At 46.2% G+C, this 13,254-nt stretch overlaps 2 protein-coding genes across 2 annotated transcripts in view; one reads left to right on the top strand and one right to left on the bottom strand.

The window, feature by feature from the left end:
• The window catches only part of VPS37A (VPS37A, ESCRT-I subunit), a 36,815-nt gene extending 27,578 nt beyond the window's left edge, over positions 1–9,237 (top strand). Inside the window, exon 12 of the transcript XR_002831347.1 lies at positions 8,834–9,237. The gene's annotated coding sequence lies outside the window, so the exon portion shown is untranslated. The remainder of the gene's footprint in view (positions 1–8,833) is intronic.
• The window catches only part of MTMR7 (myotubularin related protein 7), a 140,249-nt gene that overhangs the window by 5,676 nt on the left and 121,319 nt on the right, over positions 1–13,254 (bottom strand). Inside the window, exons 7-9 of the mRNA XM_023761188.1 lie at positions 4,847–4,956; positions 3,668–3,793; positions 1,828–1,877 (exon numbers count right to left, since the gene is read on the bottom strand). Of these exons, the coding sequence (XP_023616956.1) occupies positions 1,828–1,877; positions 3,668–3,793; positions 4,847–4,956 (286 nt within the window). The remainder of the gene's footprint in view (positions 1–1,827; positions 1,878–3,667; positions 3,794–4,846; positions 4,957–13,254) is intronic.

Here is a 13,254-nt window from a genome sequence, read left to right as displayed (position 1 = left end):
CGACCCCTTTGGCGGTCGAACGACCCTTTCACAGGGGTTGCCTAAGACCATCCTGCATATCAGATATTTACATTACGATTCATAATAGTAGCAACATTACAGTTATGAAGTAGCAACGAAAATAATTTTATGGTTGGGTCACAACATGAGGAACTGTATTTAAAGGGCCAGAGGTTGAGAACCACTGCTCTAGGGATATTTCTGTTTCTAGAACAGTACTAAAACAGCATATAATTTCCATGTGACCACAGATGCTAATATACCTTTCTATCATATCTTTGTTTTTCAAGAGTACATCAGAGAATCTTGAAACTTTCAAGAGATCAGAATCTAAATAAAGACTAGTCTCTTACAGTGTTGTATGAATTTCAGAAAGAATACAAAAGGGGTAATTTGACTGCCATCAGGTATAAAATAACTTAGAAACTCATCTCAACAATGAAAGATCCACTTGAGGAATAGAAAATGAGTAAGGATTGGTTTAGTTTTTTTCGAGAATGGAAACATTAGAAATTGTCTGGAAACTTCTCAAGAGTTTCAGTTCTACTCACCTAAAAAAAATGATAGCTTTAAAAAGGATTGCCTAGTCTTTCCTCATAAAACAGTGATCCATCTAGTCTTCAGCATTTCCCAATTCTTTCTGTCCATATGTCCTCTATCTCAGAGATTTTAACTGCTTAGCACATACAGTCAGAACCCCAAAACTGATAACAATGATCTTAAGGTTACTTAATTGTTTGAAGGCTTTAATTCATTCGTAAAATGGAATCATTTTGCTTTCCTGGAAAAGTAAGTACCTAATTAAATTATTAGCATGCTGCCTAAATTTAAACTTTAACACAAAGGGCCAGAGTACACCAGCTATAACATTGAACATTTTGGAGGTTAGAGAACACAGTCAGGCATTATCATCCACACTAACAAAATGCGGCTGGGGTCTCCAAAAACAGTAGCTTCTGTGTATCTGAAAGCCTCATATACGGGCCAGGCAAGGAGTTAGGCTAGTTATGTAAACTTTTTAAAAACCCTTGCTATAAGCTGTGGAATAGGGAGGGTAGCCCCGTTTCACGGATGGGATGCCAACGCTCAGAGGGGACAGACACCCAAGGCCACGCAGCTGGTAAATGCCACAGCCTGCATCTGGCTGCAGTGCCTCGGCCACTGTCGTGCATTTCCTCCCCAGAGACGTCACCCAGGACATAAGTGCCTCAGGACAACCCAAATGGCCTCCCTCAGTGAAAGATCAAAGAAGACTTCCACAGGCCTTTCACAACTTGCAGCTTAGAGTGCATGTCTGCACCTCAGAAATGGAATAGTTAGCATTCGTTCTCATCAGAAGGACTCAGAACTTCATTTATCTGTGATACAAGGTGCACAACGAAATTTTAACTTTTTAATGAAGATACACAAAGACACTTAAAAGGCAGTGGTTCTCAACCTTCCTAATGCGGCGACCCTTTAATACAGTTCCTCATGTTGTGGTGACCCCCAACCATAAAATTATTTCTGTTGCTACTTCATAACTGTAATGTTGCTACTGTTATGAATCGTAATGTAAATATCTTCTATGCAGGATGTATTTTCATTGTTACAAATTGAACATAATTAAAGCATAATGATTAATCACAAAAACAATATGTAATTATATATGTGTTTTCCCATGGCCTTATGTGACCCCTGTGAAAGGGTCGTTCGACCCCCAAAGGGGTCGCGACCCACAGGTTGAGAACCTCTGATATAAGGCTATTTCCCCCAGTTAATTGAGAACTTAAACGTATTTTTTTTTTAATCCTAAGCATTTAAAACAGATTTTAAAATATTTCTTACCTGTGATTAAACTTATGGCCAAAGGAGATCCAGTCCTTTTCAATTAATACCTACACAAGAAAGCACATAAATATCATGGAGGGAAGCAAACCAGGAAAAATAAGAGACCACAAGGATTCAGAGGTTCTTGGAGTAGAAGTCACTCTCCTTGGGTAACCTGCAAATGAGTGAGCTCTCATTGCCCACCAGTACAGAGGTGCGTATTGGAAGGGCAAAGCTGAAGGTCATCCATAAGAAAAACAAATGGAAATCGGTATATGAAAATGTTAGTATCACCACCCACTGAGTGCTGCTATGAGTCTCAGCTCATACTGCTGCTTACATGATCTCATTTCACTGTAGGGTAGGTATTATCAGCCTCTCTCTGCAGAAGGGGGAACTGAATGGAGGATAGGTCCTCACCTAAGATCACACTACTAGGAAGTGGTGCTTCCACCTCAACCTAGCTCTACACCAAAGCCCATCTCAACCAAAACCAACCTTCTTACAAGAAACAACCTGGAATGTTTTCCAGTGAACTTTACTCCACTTAGGAAGTAAGTTCTCAACCCCACAGGTTGAGAACTGCTGCTCTATATAGATTATCTCCAATTTTTAAAAATCCAGAGATCTTTCCTGTGGATTAGAAGCATTCTAAAATGACGGGGGCATGGTAGGAGCTTCAGCCCTGCTTTGCGGTGAGGGGGTAAGAGGAGTTTCAAATTTAATTGTAAATGATACAGAAGAATCCCATCAATATCACGAATGCTCTAAGCTGGCCAGAGGTTCCCCTTAAAAAGTATGGAGTGGTTGAAGTTTGTCCTTGACAGCTCGCAAATGTAGCGAGACAATCAGAAAGGCTGGTGATGATGAAGGATGGTGTGAAGGAGAGGCCCTCTGGGGGTTGTGTTTCAGAATCCCTCCACTGTCCAAGTATAAACCAAGGGGTCCAGCCCTCTGACCTCAGTGCAGGGGGGAGCTGAGACAGGAGTGCGTTCGCTGACACTTTGAAAAAGAAAAAGCCCGAGAAAGGAAACCTGCCTCGTTTGTCCCCGAGAGTCAGCTAATATCCTCATAAAGACACCCATGTGGCTCGTCTGTCAGCATCTGTCCCTGCCATGGATTCAGGACCCCCGAAGCACTTCCCACCAAACCATGGGCAGGAGGCAGGAAGCAGACTCAGTTGCTAGGAGGTCTCTGCAGTCATTTTAAGAAAATGGTCCAGTGTGGTCAAAGCGTCTCCACTCCAGGCAACTATACACACATTCTGCAGCTGAAAGCAGCGTGTCACATTCTGATACCCAAAGGGTGCAGAATCTAAGAGGACGTGTGCAGTTTCAGCAGAGGCCACGTAAACAGGTTTTCAATACTGTCACCCAGAGTTGTAAAGGACTGCTTAAACAAAAGCAGTAAGTGAAAACAGAACAAAACAATTTTTCCTCTCAAGGACTTTTTTGCATGCTCTATCTGTGAAAGGGTCGTTCGACCGCCAAAGGGGTCGCGACCCACAGGTTGAGAACCGAAGCTCTATATAGAAAGTTTTATCTCCAATTTTTAACAATTTGAATTTTTGTTATATTCACACTACTTTAAACTTGAAATTCCCATGAACAAATGCTGTGTAAAACTATTTTACAAACTACTGAATGTATTTCATATTAGCCCTTAAATTCACATTTAATAGCATTGTTTTTTTTGTTCCAACATCTTGGACATTTACCCCTTTTAAGCCTATTTCTCCTTCAATTTATCTTGCTGATCTAAGAGAAAAATAATGTTGATGAGAAAAAAAACAAAAAAACATTGCTCATAATTAACATTCAGAACCCTGCATGGGACAGGGGCCCAGCGGCCGACTCACCATGAAGCCCTTCAGGGTCCGGTAGTGCGGGTCCAGCAGGAGGCTGGCCACGGAGCACACCTGCGCGGTCCTGTCCCAGCCGTCGGAGCAGTGCACGAGCACACTCGCCCCTTCCTCTGCAACTGCCTGGAAAACAGGGTCAGCACAGTCCACAGGGAATGGCCATGAACACGGGACATCTCATCAGGACGAGGTTCAGTTTTGTACTCGCAGAAACGGACAGAAGTGCCGGTGACTTCATTCATTGAGTGTTCACACCCTCATCTGACGGATGCTGGTGGCCAAAGCTTCCCTTCCCAGGACACTAGATCCACAAGCGACCACAAGGCCACCTCGGCTGAGCATGTGCACTACACAGTCCACACCACGTGCTGGACAAACACCTCTGAGACACCGCCTAGCCCACCTTTGACACCCCGCCCGCTTCCTCTCTGGGTTTCCACCTTAAGCCTTTCCCTTATTGAAATTATGGGTCTCCTATTGGCCTTTGCCTTTTTTCAAAAGGAAAAGACAAAAATAAAAAAATGGTAAAACTATGAAATCAGAGATAAAAGGATAAGAGCCAAGTAATGGATCCAGGATTGGGGGAAGGGAGAAAACAAAGGTAAAAATAATAGCAGCAAGTTTGCTACGGAAAGAATTTCTATTTGCTATCATAAATGCGCACGCAGAATTTTAGCTGAGCATCTTGACAGGAAGCAGACTGGGAAAGGGAGGTTTTGTCACGGCACTCATCACTGCCTGAAACTCTCCTTTTGCTCATTTTTGGTCTCCCACCCCAGAAGGTCAGCTCCGTGGAGACTGGTTTATTGCACATTGCCTGCTCGGCACCTAGGAAAGTGCAGTGCGGGCACCAAGTAAACATCTTCCGAATAAACGCATTATTCAACAAAGGGCCTCCGTCCCTGCAGTGGACGCACTCGCCTGTACAAAGAATTATTTCCTCCACCCAGGAAGCCTAACTGCAGAGGATATTCTGTAAGTCTTTTACCACTTGACTGCTGTGCTGACATACTGTCAACTAACTGAGCACTGACCTCTCTCGCAAAATCCCATCTCCAGCCGGCGAACTTGGAGGTGTGCACAGCAGCTCCCCACTCCGGCGGCACAGCCGCGCGCAGGGCAGCGGAGTGTGCTGGCTGGTCTGCCCCTTCGCTTACTTTCTCTGCCATCACGTACCTTGGCAATGAAAGTGCCTGCGTCCATGATGGCCTTGATGTGCCTTAACCAGCCAGAGTTCTCCAGTCCCCACAGAAAGTCGCTCATGGAGGGAGACTTCAGCTCACACACTGCAAGATAAATTACGTTATAAAAGCCAAATAAGGCACTCCGGTTTTACAGGTGATCATGTTATCGGTAGTTTAACAACTCCTTCACTGTAGTATTTTCCAGAAGACATACGTCCAGGTAAATGCCCAAACTTCCTTGATTCTATGAAACCATTTCAAGTCAGGCTTCTATTTCCTCTGGCCGTGGGGGATGTTGCGCAAGTTTAAAAGTATTATATGTAGAGATTAGACCCTAATATTAATGAAAACCCTGGAATATTACCGTAGTGAAGGTCCAGCTGGGATCCATTTACCCTCTTAGCACTGAAAACGGGTCACTCCAGAGCATGTGGCGAGAGGGCGATGGAGGAAACAGCCCCATGACCGGCCCCAGCACTTTCTAGTTAGAATGCACTGGCCAACCACTGCAGCTGGGACTATTGTAGAAACAGCAACTGTCCTGAAAGTCTTCAATGGATGTGATCGAACAACTTTTGCCAACAACTCCTACCCAGTGGGAATAAAGTGTGTGAACTTAAAAATGAGACAGTGAGTGGACTTTGGAACTGCTTCAAGAACCTCAAGTTAGGGGTTTTCCCTTTGAAAATGAAGAAAACCTAGGATCCCAGTGATATCTATATTTACATAGCTAAGGTGTGTAGTAAGCACCTCGATGATATTAGCACAAGCTAATCTTTTAATTAACATAAAGCATGAAAACTTCTGACTACATACCACAGATATTACATTCCAGTGACATATTTATGGGTTTTATATTTATAAAGCCCTTTGAGGAGCCCTATAAACCAGCCACTGAAAATTAAATAATGTTCCATCGGATTTGGTTGAGTGTATTGTCTTCTGTGATGCAGGGAGCAGGGACCCTGTTCCTACTCCCAACCCTGTCAGTGAATTGCTGTTCAATCTTGCACATGGCATTCAGCTCTCCCAGCCCCAATTTCTTCATGTTTCAAACGGGGAAGGTGTACGAAATGATGTCTAAGTACCCTTCCAACTTTAACTCCCAGAGTCATTGTGTACATTTGGAATACATAGTAAACATTAATGACCATGTTTATCAGATATCCTTCCCTAAAATATGTCAGATATGACGTTCACTCGTACTTCCCCCAACACAATAGCCACCAATAAAGGACAAGCAGTAAGTTCCGAGTCAGACGCCAGCAGTGATGAAGGAAATAACAGATTCCCAGCAGAAGGCCCTACTTAAGAAAACCATGTTGCCTACATCTCGTTTAGGCAAGATTCCCATCTCCCTTCCAAACGCCTGCCTGGAGCGGAAGCACAGCTCCAGAGACCCACTGCGCGCTGGCTACCGGAGTGCCCTCTGGCTGGGAGCACGGCCTCTGTGTCTGAGGTGTGGGTGCTGCCCGCTCCCCGCCATCGCCGGCAGGATGGGGTAAATGATGAGACTCGTTCATGGAGTGGAATATTACACAGCTGTCAGATGAGTGAGATTGCATCATATGGATGTCTCAAAGAGAAAATGTGGAATAAAAATGTTGTGAAAGGCTACTTAGAATATGTATGTAAATTTTAATGCATACAAAAACAATATAAAGGTACCTGAGGATAATCATGGTAATGAGGGCCAGCATATACAGCAAGCATACCGGTGCGGACAGAGGTGCCCGGCTGCAGCCCCTGACAGACAGACAGACGTGCACAGGACCTACTGCTCTGGGTCAGCCTGTGGCCCAGGCACTCAGCAGGCCGTTTCCAAGGTTATGGTGTCCTCTGTCGTTTACATGTGTTGTTTTGAAATAAACATAAAAAAGGAAAAAGCAGTGTAACAGACACAGACTGGCCACAGTTGCTTCCGATGAAAGAAAAGAAAAGAATGTTACAACTAAATGGCATGTTCCGTGCCATCCTGCCTCTTCCCTCAGGTGTGTTAACATTCCCAAGCCGGTTTCTGTGCCGCCCCTACCTCCATGCCTGTGTGTGAGCTTGGACCAGTTAGTCTCCCTGGACCTGTTTCCTCAGCTGTAAAGTGGGGGCAGTAGCAGCTCTCATGCACACGGGTAATGGGCGGTAATAGGATGGAAGGTGTGGGAAAGGGCGGGCTGGTCTTGTGTAAGGTGGCAAAGGCGAGCAGGCTCCTGGACGGAGCAGCATGCCAGGCAGGTATCGCAGTTCCGGGAGGAGTCTACGACGGTGATGCTCTGGGAGCAGATTCCCAGAAAGCCATGGGGCAGACCTGCCTCTGATCTGCCCCTGAGCTGGGGGGGGTGCCCAGTCTGAAGACAGACCGCTGGATCTGCTGCCCCGTGAAAGCAAACAACCCTGCCCTCCCAGCCCACCCTGCAGAGATCTGGCCTGGGGGCAGCACAGCAGTCCTGCCAGGGCCCCCTCTGCCTGCCCACGCCACCCAGCGGGAGGCACGGGAAACCAGCTCCTCTGTGAGCCCGGCACTCCCTGGGCGCCTGCTGTTGGTCTTTCTGCCTAACCCCGGCCATGGCCGGTGCTTAATCCTAAAGCACACACATTCCACCACATGCAGCCTCAGGGCTCCACTGGTCCCGCCCATCATCCACAGGAACCTTCTCTGGCAAACACCCAGCAGGCCAAACTTCCGGGTTGTTATGGTTGTTACGACAGGGCTGGGTGAGTTGGCATTCACGCCTCTTAAAACACAACCAGGGGCCTGAGGGATATCTGGCAGCTAAACTCTTAGCTCAGCCCAAGAACAAATGATCCTGTTCACCTTTGCTTCCCCACAAGGCAGGGAAATGATGGCAAGTTAGACATAAAGACACCAGGCTTTCCACCTAACCGGGAGCCGGCCCTGCCAAAAGGAAGCCTGGATGTTGGCTCGCAGAGCAAGGCCCTAACACAGTGATGGCGAACCTTTTGAGCTCGGCGTGTCAGCATTTTGAAAAACCCTAACTGAACTCTGGTGCCGTGTCACATATAGAAATTTTTTGATATTTGCAACCATAGTAAAACAAAGATTGATGTTTTTGATATTTATTTTATATATTTAAATGCCATTTAACAAAGAAAAATCAACCAAAAAAATGAGTTCTCGTGTCACCTCTGACACGCGTGTCATAGGTTCGCCATCACTGCTAACACTTCCTGCCGGAATGTCCCAGGCCAGCCGCGGGGCCCACAGCCCCCCCTCTCTTCCCCCACTGTGAGTGGCTCCTGGTTCTACATTTCTGCTTTCAGGAACACGGAAACTGTGCACAAGAAGTAAAATAACCTCGCCAGGTTTTCAAGCCAGGTCACCACGGAGGGGCAGTGTGTGTCCGAAACGCTGAGTGGAGCGTTAACAGCAAACAGCTCTGCAGATGACTAATACGCAGGGACAGATGGGGGTACACTTGAGACTGGAACAATTAGTGCTTCAGTTTTTAAATATAAAGCTGGTGGGTTTGTTTGGATAAACTCAGGATAAGGCAGAAATACTGATTTGTTCACTCTTGTTGCCAAACCCAAACCAATATTTACAAACCATTTTGCTGAACGAAGTTCATTTCAGCTGACATCACAGGCATATGCCACCGATGAGAGAGCTGTGCTGCATGCCCAGGCCCAATATTTGTTTTACAAAACAGGGCAACTTATTCCTTACACATGTATAGGCAACACTAAAATATATCTGTGTTATTCAGGAAACCAAGGAAATATGAAACTTACTTGAAAGGAAATAAGCCTGACGATCGTCCTTAGGAATTTCCTGCACCAATCACGTTCCTTCCTCTACAGGTGTGGGGGGGTCAGGGAGGGACAGTCCCTATTCGAACCCTGGGAATGTCTGTCTTGTCTCCTAAGGTCAGAGCTGGCATGTACCTGGCCCTCCCTTCATTCCCAGGCGTGGCACACCACCAGGGCTTCTGCTGAAGTGAGGTTTGTCCCCTTCACATTTTAGAATCAAGCCCGGTGAAATGGTCTTCAAAGCACCAGCAAAACGATAGCCGTCTCCCTTCACTGACCATCCTCGCAGGTGGAACCATGCGAAGAGGACTTAATTATGGCCTTGAAAAATGGAAATGCGTGGTTAAGCCTGGGTTACAGCCCCCCTGTCCCCTATTTAACTCGCCCACATGGTGACAGAAGAAACGTCTGAGCCCTGCAGTGAACTGGCCGGGGATCTCGGAGGATTAAGATGTTAGCAGCAACTATGATTGATGTGGTGGTGTTCTTGTCTCTGCCCTTCCCAGCCCACATGGGCCCTCTGTTTAGAGACCTTTTGGTGATTATTCTTTAAAACAACACCAGCTTTGTTCATGCTGCTGTTTTCTGGAATCTGAATACAAGAATGCCATGAGGCCATTTTTGTGTAACCTTGTTTTCTTTTAAAGAACTTGACAATAACATAGAATGGTAAGGTTCAATCAAGACTACATTCTTATATGTTTGCTAGCATTGCCTGAGTCAGTAGCATAGAAAATACACACACACGTGCACAGTGTGTAACAGCTACTAATAAACACGTCTGTGTGTAAATGCATGCATACACACACGTCCTAATAATGCTAGTTACCACTGGCCTGTAGCGGTTCTCAACCTGTGGGTCGTGACCCCTGAAAATACATCCTGCATATCAGATACTTTACATTACGATTCATAACAGTAGCAAAATTACAGTTATGAAGTAGCAACGAAAATAATTCTATAGTTGGGGGTCACCACAACATGAGGAAGTGTATTAAAGGGTCATGGCATCAGGAAGGTTGAGAACCACAGGAAGCAGCAGGTTCACAAAACAATGCTCTATTAGCATGTATTAGTTTTGCACATGAATTCTGAATCTAAAGACACAGTTTGCAGCAAATAAATTAAAAAATACACGTGTCCATTTATATTACATTTGCCATATGGAAGGCTTGGGTCTTGCTGGTTTCCTCTGAGTGACCCCACACATCCTCGAACCTACAGTGCAAATGGTTATCTCAGGGTATAGAGGAGGCAAGGGCTCAGACACGGGGCCCCGCAGGTGCACTGTGATAGCGATCGAGTTCCCCCGACTCCAATTTCCATAGTATTTTCACCACAAACAGAGAATAATTCAGTCAGTACACAAACTGAGCGAGGATGACCAGGAGCTGAGTTGCAGGCAGGGCGTAAGGAATGATGGAGTCTGAATAGGAAACTTGAAGCAGATGGAACAGGGACGTCTGGACTGGGAGAGCATGTTGAGAGGCTAGGGAGTTGGGTGGATATAAAATATCAGTGGTAGCCACCGGAGGGAAGGCCCGGAATCACGGAGGATTAAGATGTTGGCAGCAACTAACCGAAGTGGAATAGCAGCACGTGCAGGGACGGAGCAGGAGGGACTCACTCCATGCCAGCACATCAGCTGGACCGCTGCCAGACCCACACGCGCGTCAAAGCTCAGACTATTGTCACTGGCAAGCAAGTACGAAACTGCTAAATCCTAACCCCGCCTCAGGGAAACACAGCTCACCTTGTCACCACGATTAATCGCCTCTATCTTTAGTCTCAGGGAAGACACTTTCTTCTAAGCACCCCTTTCGTCAATGTCCCAGGTATCCCAAACTAGCTGTCCCGATGAACAAAACACAAAGCAATCATTCCGAGGGGGTACATTTTTAAATGCATCTTTGAATGGTCGTGGTGAACATTAAGATAAAGCAGAATCAGGATAAAAACAGCCACTGTTCTCATTAGATCGAGTTGTTTGCTGTTGTCCTCCTTGGATAGTGTCACCGGGAGATGAAGTCTGCAGCTCTGACACAGTGAAAACGTTCAACTACCCCTCTGACCAGGGATGGTCCCTGGTGGCTTCACTATTAGCAAACGCCACCTTCTCTTCCTGCCTGACTGTTGCTCTAGCAAAACCAGTTGCTTCACTTTGTATTAATGAATGAAGCATTTTTGTACCTAATGACAGACTTAGCATATAGACTCAGTCACTGTCTGATGAGCAGACGAATGTCTGACATAACTATGGTAGCTCCTACTTACTATGTGCTCACTGTAAGCAGGCATTGTGCCTGGTAGTCTCATGAATTATCTACCATACAGGGTACTATTTACTCCCAATTTTCCAATTGGAAAGGATGGCTTAAAAGAGTTACTAAGTCATCCATGGTTACACAGCCAGTAAATAACTGAGCTGGACTCCATTCCACAGCACATACATCCGAACAGGCATGCTCTCTCCTCTGTCCCTCAGTGCTTACAATATTATTGTCTGGCCTGGCCTGTGTGCTCAGTGGTTGAGCATCGACCTATGAACCAGGAGGTCACGGTTCGATTCCAGGCCGAAGTGAATCCTGATAGGACAGAACTGTTGGGAAGGGAGAGAGATAGAGAGTTAGAAACATCGATGAGAGAGAAACATCGATCAGCTGCCTCCTGCACATCTTCCACTGGGGATGTGCCCGCAACCCAGGCACATGCCCCTGACCGGAATCGAACCTGGGACCTTTCAGTCCGCAGGCTGACGCAGTGTTATTGCTAGCTTTACCCAGTGGCCAGATAAGTTTCTCTTGAACGGGTACAAAAAACGTTTTACGTAAATGTTAAAGGCACGCTTTAAAATTACCCATTGCATTTTGAAGTTATTTATTACATGTTCTTACAAGCTAATATCTTTTTAAAGTATGATACTTTGTAAAACAGTATGTAACATGGAGCGAGAATTCTCGCAATGTGTTAAGTGAATTATATTAAGTGAATGATGTTATAAATATCCAAATGGCCCTTGGCAGAGAAAAGGTTCCCCACCCCTGGCTAGCAGAACACTCATTAAAAAGTCTTACAACCGTTACTGCTATGTGAAGCTCTCTAGTTCCACTCTCATGGGAAGGTGAGTTTTCTGCCTGGCAGCCCACGCCATGTTGCTAAGTCTGTAAGGTAATGACCAGAGGTTCAGCCAGGTCCTATTGGCTGTCTCATCTAATAGGTCAGTAATCTGAGGAAATTAACAATGGTCAAAAGTCAAAAAACGGAGAACTTAAAAAAGATGAACCCTTCTATAACCTTTCATGAGCTCATCTCTGGTAGAATTTCATGGTATAAACTTGTAGTAACGTAACAGAAACACTTTAAAATGAAAAACAGCCCTGACCGGTTTGGCTCAGTGGATAGAGCGTCGGCCTGCAGACGGAAGGGTCCCAGGTTCGATTCCGGTCAAGGGCGTGTACCTGGGTTGCGGGCACATCCCCAGTGGGGGGTGTGCAGGAGGCAGCTGATCGGTGTTTCTCTCTCATCGATGTTTCTAACTCTCTATCCCTCTCCCTTCCTCTCTGTAAAAAAATCAATAAAATATATATATATAAAAAAATAAAATGAAAAACTTCAATATGAATGATCTACAGTGGGTTGAACTCCTCCATTTCTTCCAGGTAGAACGAGGCATCACCTCACACAAAGACAAGAGATGAAGAAAGTATCAAACACAATGGACATCCGAACTGACAGCCACAACCCTGACTCTCTGCGCAGAGAGAAATGTGTCATGGAAACCTTGAAGCTGGGTATGTCAGGGACCCCCTTCCAGACCTTGGTGCACCCACGACAAGCTGAGCCCAGAGCGAGGTGTGGCATGACTAACACCCACTGCAGGGGTGCCTCCCAGGACGAACTGGAAGTTCTCTGCCTTCGCCCACCCCGTCTGCATCCAATGGCTGTTCGGAACAATCGGGCCTCAGAACCGTCACACAGAAGCACAGATCAGATACGATCGCGGGGCCACACAACCTTCTCCGCAGTCAGCGCCCACCACGCCAGGGGACAGGACAAAAGCAGCTCAATCTCTCCCTCGGATCTGCTTGTCTCTCCATCGGAGCTGCCTGGCGCCTTCCCTGTGGGACGGCCCCCGTTGCCGAGTGGACACTGGGCCTCTGTTCCTGGCTCAGGACCCACTCCCACCTGATGGTCAGCAGGCTGAGGCTGGCCTCTCTGCCAAACAACTTGCCGAGGAACCGCCCACACGGCTGACATGTGGTTTATTACATTTTCTTTTATGAACTTGTGCTGAGTGGACCTGGGCCATGTCACAAGGCAAGCACTTCCATGCCTGGGAAACGTGCTGTTTCCCCCACGTCTCTTGAATGAAGGAATTAAGGAGAGTCGCCCCCCCCCCCCTCCCGCAGGAAAGCACAGACCTGCCAGATGCGTGCCTGGCTGAATTAATCTACAGCCATTCCCTCACCCACTGCGTTCAGGGCTTGTTTTAAAGTGCAGTATTGCTTCCCAAGAGAAAGCATAATGTGCCTTCCATAGGAGAGCACTTTTTGGTTTGCGAGGAAACTTTTTAATAAGCCTGTGAGTTAGACAGCGTTGCTATACTCCTTACATTGTTTTCAAATACAGGAAATG

Source organism: Myotis lucifugus, unplaced genomic scaffold (assembly GCF_000147115.1).
Source record: "Myotis lucifugus unplaced genomic scaffold, Myoluc2.0 scaffold_201, whole genome shotgun sequence".
In the NCBI taxonomy this organism is placed as follows: domain Eukaryota; kingdom Metazoa; phylum Chordata; class Mammalia; order Chiroptera; family Vespertilionidae; genus Myotis; species Myotis lucifugus.
This window is presented reverse-complemented; position numbering and strand designations above follow the sequence as displayed.